We start from the raw sequence: 10,000 nt of genomic DNA on the forward strand, positions 1-10,000 counted from the left end.
TTACAAAAAATAATGATGACATTATTACTATCATCATCATTTGTATTATCATTAAACAAGATAAAGGTCACTCCTAAATGTTTGAGTGTGCGTGTGTAATAATTAGTCCCTATTGCCTTATAAGCTACCTTATAATTACAATGTCAGCTTGCTTATCCCTTTACCTGCACTTTTAAAATTATTTCCATCAAGCTACATCAAACCATTTTCAATCATCAGTTGCTGCCTGCCTTCTAAAACCTACTATTTAGTGATCTAAATCCATTATGTAACTTGTTAATGCTGCGGCTGAACGACAGTCTGAAACGCACACATCGCGTCATTGGATTTCACACACGTGTAAAAGAAAAGCTAACTTTTATGCACAAGCTACGTATGCAGGGACTGTAACTACAGATATACTAGTTATAAATAATTACTTTATTTAGGCAGAATAAGTTCGTTGTGGTTCCCAAGCTTATTAATGTTAACGTTAGCGGTCTTCCACTGATATTCATGGCATTAGCTAGCTTTGTGGTTAGCTAGTCTATGATGAGCCCTAATTTAGCAATGGATACGTCATACTGCAAATTGTAAAATATACGCTTTCAAAATAACAGGCCGGGGAGAGATGATACGTCTCACTGCTATAACTGTCACGCTATAATATAAATAAATAAATCTTCAGTCACATTGTCAAAAGTTAAAAGAACAGACAGTCAACTACACTGTAACAACGTAACGTAATTACTAGCTAATTCCGCTTCACTCTCGGCTTATTTAACAGCAGCAAAACTGGACATTGTTTTCACGAAATTTTGTCATGCTTATTTGAGTTAAGAGAACTGATGGGGATGTTCTTTTAATTGTTATTTCAAGCAATGTATGTCTCGTGATCAAATCACCATGAACTCACTTCACTGATGATCTTACTCGCGGATAACTGGTTCTCTCTGGCCCGACTCTGGCTGGATCAGCAGGTTGCAGGATGTGTGGCGCGTTATACACGAGTGTTGCCAGCAGGGACGGTGTAGAGTGCCCTCTGGTGGACAAACTATACAACGCCAACACTCATGACATGGTTGAAGGGTGTTTCGTCCGTTTTTATTTTATTTTTAAAATATTCATTTATCGGCCATTATAAATGCCGATACCGATAGTTTGGAAAATGTCTAATATCGGCCGATAATATCGGCCCGCCGATAAATCGGTCGGGCTCTAACACACACACACACACACATACATACAAATACACACACATACACACACACACATACATACACGCACACACACACACACATACATACACACACACACACACACACACATACACACACACACAAACAGGCTAACAGTCGCTGTTTCCTCAGGTCTCCTTCGCCAGTGACCAGGCCTATTTGTAGTACAAACACAGACGATGGTGAGAGAGTGTGTGTGTATTGTGTGTGTATTGTGTGTGTGTGTATATTGTGTGTGTGTGTGTATGTGTGTTTATTGTGTGTGTGTATATTGTGTGTGTGCGTGTCATGCTAAATGAGTATGTGTTGTATTGTATATGTATACATTTTTTATAAGTAGATTTTTGGGCCTTTTTGCGTTTAGTTGGACGGAGAAGAATGATAGTCCATGAGCCACAGGCCCAAAAAGGGGCGTGTCACTACCACTTGGGGGGGCAAATTCTCACTATATTTTTCTGAAAGCTACATATCTCTGGAGTATAAAATGGAATGATAGCAAGTTGGATCTTGTAGCTTTGTGGCTGTACAGGCCTTCAACGTTGACCTCTGATTTGAAAAAAGGAAATTCCGCCTATTGGCTTTTTTTGTTAAACCACTCATAAGAGCCCAGACAATAATCCCAACCTCATTATTACTGATTCATATGTGGTGTTTGATGTTGGCATACATATTTTGAAGCATTATGTGATTTTGCCCTTCATTTTGGTTGATAAAATTCAAGATTTATGTGTAATAATGAGCAAATCTACGTTTTCAGAGACACAATGTCTTGCAGCACTAATTGAAATGCCCACTACCTCATTAATCAATGTATTTCTACCTTCCTACCTCCCAGCTGAGACTTGAAATACAAATGATTACATAAGTCTGCATTGCTATGCTATTTACTATTTGTAAATGTACTATTCGGAAACACACCCCCCAAAATTCAATACATTTGTATTTTATTGAAACTACCCATAAGAGATATTCCAAGAGATCAAAACATCATGATTACCAATCACATATTACCTTTACATTCAAGGAATACCATATGAAAATTGTTGACATCACCACATGTACCCAGCTTAACATAAATATTATAATTTCATAATGTCCAGGGCACATGAAATACATACAGTAATTTCCTGTGTATTAGCCGTATTGTCCAAGCCAAGTCACATCAAAGCCAAGTCGAGTCCAAGTCCAAGTCCCAATCTTTTTCAAGTCCTGAACAAGTCATCAGGTACTCTTCACTTAATAATGCCATTATTAGACTATCGATCATAATTTTAACACATCAATCTAATCTACAGTTTTTTTTTATAAATACAGATTAAAATATGTTCAATGGTTCTGTCTGTCTTATCTTTTACGATATATGCATGTGCATACCTGTGAAATATACGCATGAGCATACCTGAGTAATCTGTACAAAATGGATAGCTACATGACACTCAGCACAGCAGCAAATATATATTGTTTTTCCAAATTGCGGCGTCCACTGTAAGGATGAGTAATAATTTTACTGATGGCATTTCACTGTTGCCACAGATTTGCCAGCAAACAATTTATTTGGCCGTCTGCCAGTGGCGACTCATAAGGGAAGCCAAGGTCATGGTTAATGATTACAATAAATGGTGACGAGAAGAATCGTCACAGTTTTTTAGTTAGGGCTGTCAAACGATTCAAAAATAACTAATTAACCTCATATTTTGAAATGAATTAAGTAAGGGATAATGGACGACACGGTGGTCTGTTCACAGAAGTTAATGCACGGTCGAGGTTGTAAAACGTTTAAACCTCGTAGGCCTAGTGCATTAACTTCTGTGAACAGACCACAGTGGAGTCCATTATCCCGCTTATTCCACTGTTGCCACTTGCGTTGTGTTCATTTCCTGTTACAATTTAAACGTTTTAATCGCTAAAACTGTCTTGTTTGTAGAACTAATTTCTTCCGACACATATCAACTAATTTCTCAACTCACAGGACAAACTGCCGTTACTAGTTCTAAATGGATGGTTGCTACGGCCAAAGGCCAGTCGTTAGTTCTATCTCTCCCGTTGTCAAGCGGGCGTATCCCAAGATTCTGATGAACTTTAGCTTTGAAACATCGCTATTTTACTTAGCCTGCTGTCATCCATCTAGCTAAAAGCCACCTCCGTCATATGCTACAATGTTGCAATGTTCTGAACGTCTGCATTTTACAGCTCGGATACAACGTGACAGTTCATTTAAACTTCACAACGAGTTCGGCGAATTAATATACAAGTGTGATACGGCCAAAAAAATGGATCTACTTCATAGGTGTGCAGATAACATACGGTTAATGGTCGTTCTAAATTACGTAGGACAATGGGAAATTCAACCAAGCAGTGGAATAATCTAGATTAATTGCGGTTAAAAAGTAGCCTACATTTTCTCCCTAAAGACTAAAGCTTCTCATATTAAATACAGCATAAATCACAAAATTACTGAGTAACCACAAAGGTAAAAATAAAACACTTCTATATTATTTAAATGATAATAATGACACAGTAATTTTGCTTTAAAGAATGTGATGCTGTTTACCTTATTTGTAAATGGTTCACTGTCACTTTAAGCCCATTGTGTGCCACTGTCCACACGTTCTCCTAATGATGTTTTTAGCTCCGTTCAAATATAGCCTAGCTATGGCTAGTCCACAAACTCGAACATTGTTTGTGCCACATGTATAGCACAATATTAACAATGATAAGCATGATATTAGGTTGGCACAAACAGCTTTTATTCCTTTGGAAATTGATAGTATATTTTTACTACCATATTTCTCTTAAGACTCAATCAGGACGATGAAAGATCAGGATCCAGGCTTTATTCTTTTCAATGAGGGGCCAGTGGCCCTCAAGGGAGAGAGGTACATGTTTGTGTCACCCCATCATGGATTTCACCAGTATTCTCTGACTATACAGAAACAGTCTACCAAATTTATGTTACAAACAAAGAAGGAGTGTCCTCTAGGTCCAACCCAGTTTGAATATGCAATAGAAAGGGAGGATGAGGATTAGGCCTTCATCAGGTCTGGCCAGCTTCTATTGTCTTTTAATTAAAACTACCCCCTTTCCTGGGAAGTTCCTCAGAGGCCTGGCCCCTCACTGTTCTACAAACATTAACATTTCACACCTGGTGATAGGCAAAGGGCCTCTAGACAGGCTTTCATTGAATTCAAGGATAAACAAAGGATGCTTGCATAGTACAAGGACAGGAGAAATACAGTAGACTATAAAGCTTATTCACAATTCTTTCAAAATAAAAGCATGTAATTACATGATGCGTACTAGACATTTTCTGTTTGCAATTAAAAGTGAATTATGAGCCTGGTAGCCAGTAGCCACCTAGCTAAGTGGAATGCGTTTCAATCGGCATAATATCATGTGCTTCATGTAAACGAATTATTGAAGATTTCAAGACTCCAGTTCCATTACACAAAGGCAAAGACAACTCTTCATATTCTTGTTCATTTTCCAAATCACAGTGAGTGCAGCCTGTATGTCAAAGTGCCCTGGCTCTCACAGTTTATAACAGTAGTGAGGACCGAATAAATCCGCAATTTCCTCTAATCTCGTCTTTGTTGCCTTCATGATTTCCTTTTATACGTTTCTTATATTTAAAAGGAGATATCAATCATCATCAACAATGACAAGCCAGCCCAGCAGGAACCTGCCACTCATTTTCTCTCCCTTTGGTGCGCACTGAGACGCGTTCTCAATTAAATGGAGTAGGCTAGCATACGTTCAAGTTGGATCTTAATGGAGAGGACCCGAAAAGTATCATCCTTATGTAACATGCTGTTGGTGCATTTTGATATTGTAAGGGACTGTACGATATTTACCGGGGGGGGGAGGGCCTAAGAGAATTTTTTAAGCCTTAGGGGAAGGCCCAGGAGAATTTTTTTGGCCTGGGGGGAGGGCTGAGGAAAATTATTTTTTCCTGATCCATGATATTTTTTTTCCCTGATCAATGATCCGTTTTCGATATTTTAAAAGGTTTGTAGGCCAAAACATGATTCACGTCTCTTTGACAGAGTGGGCGAGTCCAAAAAGTCGCAACCCTACCTGAATCTCCCACAACTCCCCTCGTAAGCTTGCAGGTCACCCGCGGCTATGGGTCATAAACCAAATATTTTAATGATATTCGGGTCATTTGCGGGCGGGTCAGTTAAAATTAATTAAATATATATTTTCTACAAATAGGCCTACTTAAAATATCACGAGAAGGCTAGCATCAATACAGTAAAGCATCAATACAGTAAGTCAACAGTAAAGAAGCTGAAGACGCGAGTTAAAATAGCCTACCCCTTCAGGAAAAGCGAAATATGGGAAATATTGGGAAAAGTTCTTAAAGAAGATGACAGTAGTACAAGTTATGGTCTATGTAGGCCTACATCTTGCGAAGCCATTTAAAAGTATGACAGCCGAAACGGGCAGCCTGCAGGAATAAATCTTATGGCACAGACTACACAGTCATATCTACCGGTATGTATAGGTTCGCGCATGCATAAAAAACCTTAGTTCGTTGTGTTTGTGACTTTAAGTGGATGTGCTTTAGTAAAGCTTTGTGCTTCATTCAGCATTTAAACCAGTTCTCACGCTAACGTTTTGACCAGCAATGTATCTCCTACCTTGCCTCCCCATTTCTATTTTCGAAAGAAGTATGTCCATGGCCAAATCTTATCATAGTGTTCTAATTCTTGGTGGTTGCGTGCGTGCTTGCGCTCTTATTCTCATTCTCTCTCCTGCGCAAAAATTATGTCCTGCATGCCTACTGCGTGTAGTTCTACTGCATAAAGTTTCGCAAATAAATTACTTTGTTTTACAGAAATGGACTAGTGCATGCAGGCTATAACCAAAAGCACACATTTTGTAAATAAGCGGGTCGGATCGCGGGTCGGGTATAATTTTGTCCTAATTAATATTCGCGGTCTGAGTCGGGTTGATTAAAATATCGGGCGACCGCGGGCCGCTTGTGACCAAACCCGCGCAACACTGGTTTGTAGCCCCGTGTGTGTGTATGTGTGCTTATGACATTTGCTGGCCGTTTTAACCTTGTACATTTTTCGACCAGTTTTATTTGATTCACGTAGGGGGGAGGGCCTAGGATAATTTTTTTGAGCCGGGGGGAGGCCCCTGGAAAAAAAATTTTGACCAGGGGGGAGGGCCAGGCAGAACATTTTTAACCCGATCGTCTGGCGACCGGCCCTCCCCCCCCGCTAAATATCGTACAGTCCCTAAGCACAAATTCCATGATACATTGACAAAGCAAAATTTAAAGACATTTACGAGCATGAGTCAAAAAAGAAAACACAGGCACATGGCAAGACCATCATGTTAAAGACTGGACATGAGAGAAGTCTTTTGTCACCCTCTTGGACCTTAACCATGGTCATTGGTGACACCTGAGGGGACCCCAAGGAAAACCTCTAAAGCAGCACTTGCAAAGCATTTGCAGAAACTTGCATCACTATCAGATAATCTTCCAGATGAATATAATACAGCAACAATCATTGATGGAATCTCTCTGGTCCAGAAGGTCAATAACAATGTCTCAACTTATGCAGACATTGCTGCTGCTATTCATAGCATGATCCGTAAAGAGGCAAAGCAGAAGCAGATCATTTTTTAGATTAAATTAGATTAGATTTAACTTTATTGTCATTGTGCAGAGAACAAGTGCAGACACAACAAAATGCAGTTTGCGTCTAACCAGAAGTGCAAAAAAGCAGAAAAGTGCAATGTGATATACACAGTATAGGCAGGTGGTGCATAGACAGGACAAGACATATAGTGCAGTGTAGACAGTAGTATACAGTTGTTTTGCAGAAGGTGGTTTAGAGTAGCATAAATTAAATATAAATGTGCAGTGTATTAGCAGTTACCTATAAGAGCAGAATAAATATGGCTATGATATGAACAATGTATGAACAACATGTACAGGTATGTGCAATGTAGTGGCAGTACCATTATAGTAGTAGTAAGAACAATATAGATATATGCAGTGTATTAACAGAATATATTACAGAAAAACAGAATAAATATGGATATTCAGTATGAACCATATAGACAGATATGTACAGTGTGTACAACTATGTGCAGTGTGGTAACAGTACCATTGTAGTGCAGAAAAAGTAACATTACAATAGTATTAATAATAAGTGTATGTGCAGGATGAAAAGCAGTAGAATATGGCTATGTACAGTATAAGTGTAATTACAGTATGTACATTTGTAAATAAATAGATGGGTAGGGTAGTGCAGTTGTGGGGGGGGGCTAGGGGATGTCCGCCTCCTTGTTGTCCCTGTCAAGGTTGCCATGGTCGTGGACACCTCAACAGGCACAGGCAAGGAGGCATCAGGCGGGGGCGGGGCAGGGGTGATGGGGGCTTAGTTTGTTGGATGTCACCGGGATGCAGAGCTAGAGTTCAGTAGGGTGACAGCCGCAGGAAAGAAGCTTCCTCTGAACCTGCTGGTTCGGATGCGGAGAGACCTGTAACGCCTCCCGGAGGGGAGTGGGGTGAACAGTCTGTGGTAGGGGTGAGAACACACTTTGATGATGCGCGCCTTACACAAGCATCGCTTGCCCTGGATGGCCTCGATGGAGGGGAGTGAGGAACCGGTGATGTGTTGGGCAGTTTTAACCACCCTCTGCAGTGCTTTCCGGTCGTGGGCAGAGCAGTTGCCATACCAAACTGTGACACAGTTGGTGTGGATGCTCTCTATGTTGCGGCGGTAGACGTTCACCAGGATCTGAGGAGACAGATGGACCTCAGAAAGAAGAGACGCTGGTGAGCCTTTTTGATCAGGGTAGAGGTGAGGGTCCAAGAGAGGTCCTCAGAGATGTGGACACCCAGAAACTTGAAGCTGGTGACATGCTCCACCTCAGTCCTGTTGATGAGAATGGGTGTGTGTGTGCTAGCTTTAGACTTCCTGAAGTCCACAATGAGCTCTTTGGTCTTCTTGGTGTTGAGAGCCAGGTTGTTATCAGTGCACCACGATGTTAGGTGCTGGACCTCCTACCTGTAGGCCATCTCATCGTTGTTGCTGATGAGCCCAATCACCGTAGTGTCATCTGCAAACTTGACAATGGTGTTAGAGCCATGTACAGGTGTGCAGTCGTAGGTGAAGAGGGAGTAAAGGAGAGGGCTCAGCACACATCCCTGTGGTACGCCAGTGTTCAGGGTGATGGTTGAGGAGGTGCGGTTATCTAGTCAATGAACAGCATTCTTACATAGACGATGATGAATTCAATGAATAAAGATCCTTTGTACTCGTTTCAGCTACAATTTAAAAAAACATTTGTACTGCAGACCTATGTATGTCATCATTTAACATTAATTTCAACTCGCAATTGAAAGTAAGGAAGGTAGAATAGTAATAATCAATAAGGTCTGCATTCAGGTATTGCCGTAACATGTTGCTCTGAAAACTCAAATTAGCTTTTTTTTGCACATAAATCTTGAATTTTATCAACCACAATGAAGAGCAAAATCACATAATGAGTCAAAATATGTATGGCAAGGCCCCAGCAGTGGCGCGACTTGCTGGGGCACCTGCACCGTACGCCGGCGACCCGGGCTCGATTCCCGCCCCATGGTCCTTTCCGGATCCCACCCCAACTCTCTCTCCAATTCACTTCCTGTCAATCTCCACTATCCTATCTAATTAAAGGCATAAAAAGCCCAAAGAATATATATAAAAAAATAAATAAATATGTATGCCAACATCAAACACCACATATGCATCAGTAATAATAAGGTTTGGATTATTTTCTGGGCTCTTATGAGTGTATGAGTGAACAAAAAAAAGCTAATAGGCGGAATTTCCTTTTTTTCAAATCAGAGGAATCATACCATTTTATACTCCAGAGATTTGTAGCTTTCAGAAAAAAATAGTGAGAATTTGCCCCCCCAAGTGGTAGTGACCTCAGGAGAGAGATGGGGCGGAGTCAGGACACAGGAAATGACCACAGGAGAGAGATGGGGCGGAGTCAGAACACAGGAAATGACCTCAGGAGAGAGATGAGGCGGAGTCATAGACAGTAAAAGAAATGGACGAACAGACTCCGTCGTTTTCAATGGGAGGGCACTGAGTCAAATAGAACGATTTTTCAGTTGGTCCCCCCAGTACTGCGCAGACTCACACTTAACTTCGTGACGTTAGCCATCCAACTGAATCTTGTAACTCATATGATAGATACACAGAAACTCTTCTCACACTTCCTTCGCCTTCAAAGTCATCAAAGTTAAACATTTATTTATGTATTATTATTAATATCATCCTCACAAGTGATATCAAGTCGTGTTAATGTTGAAACTACCACACATGATCATCTTCAAAAACAGTCATGGTAAAACAAAACAAAAAAGTTATAGCCTTGAGGCTAATCTTCTTTCCACTTTTCTGACCTACGGTCAATCCATCGAAAAGCTCTGAAATGATTATCGTTAGACTACCTAACGGTAAAACTACTGTTTTTCATTAGGTTTACTTGCCTCTATGCTTTACCTTAACATACAATGCTATTGTAGGCTACATAGCTTTGTTCACGAGTTTCCATGCTGGCTGGACTACGCTTCTTATCCAAACAATACGGTTATCTCCCTTCAATGCGTTAGCTTCCCTTCAACCGGACATGCTAAACATTCTTCTTACGGGAACCTAACGTTACGTACGAGGTGTCGAGTCTTGTTTCGCCTTTTATTGTTTATGTAGATAACACAGAAGCTACAATATCGGCACAGGATATAGGTTATATGAAGTTATGGTATT

General features: G+C 40.5%; 1 protein-coding gene across 3 annotated transcripts in view; it reads left to right on the plus strand.

Annotated features, from left to right (window-relative positions):
• Window positions 1-10,000, plus strand: part of LOC143137436 (uncharacterized) — a 59,201-nt gene that overhangs the window by 10,280 nt on the left and 38,921 nt on the right. For all 3 annotated transcript variants that reach the window (XM_076297631.1, XM_076297630.1, XM_076297629.1), the window contains exon 6: window positions 1,350-1,399. In XM_076297631.1, the coding sequence (XP_076153746.1) occupies window positions 1,350-1,399 (50 nt within the window). The remainder of the gene's footprint in view (window positions 1-1,349; window positions 1,400-10,000) is intronic.

Source organism: Alosa pseudoharengus, unplaced genomic scaffold (assembly GCF_046254945.1).
Source record: "Alosa pseudoharengus isolate Yale_2024_CS ecotype anadromous, Long Island Sound unplaced genomic scaffold, YU_APseudo_1.1 YU_APseudo_1.1_scf_21, whole genome shotgun sequence".
NCBI lineage: Eukaryota > Metazoa > Chordata > Actinopteri > Clupeiformes > Clupeidae > Alosa > Alosa pseudoharengus.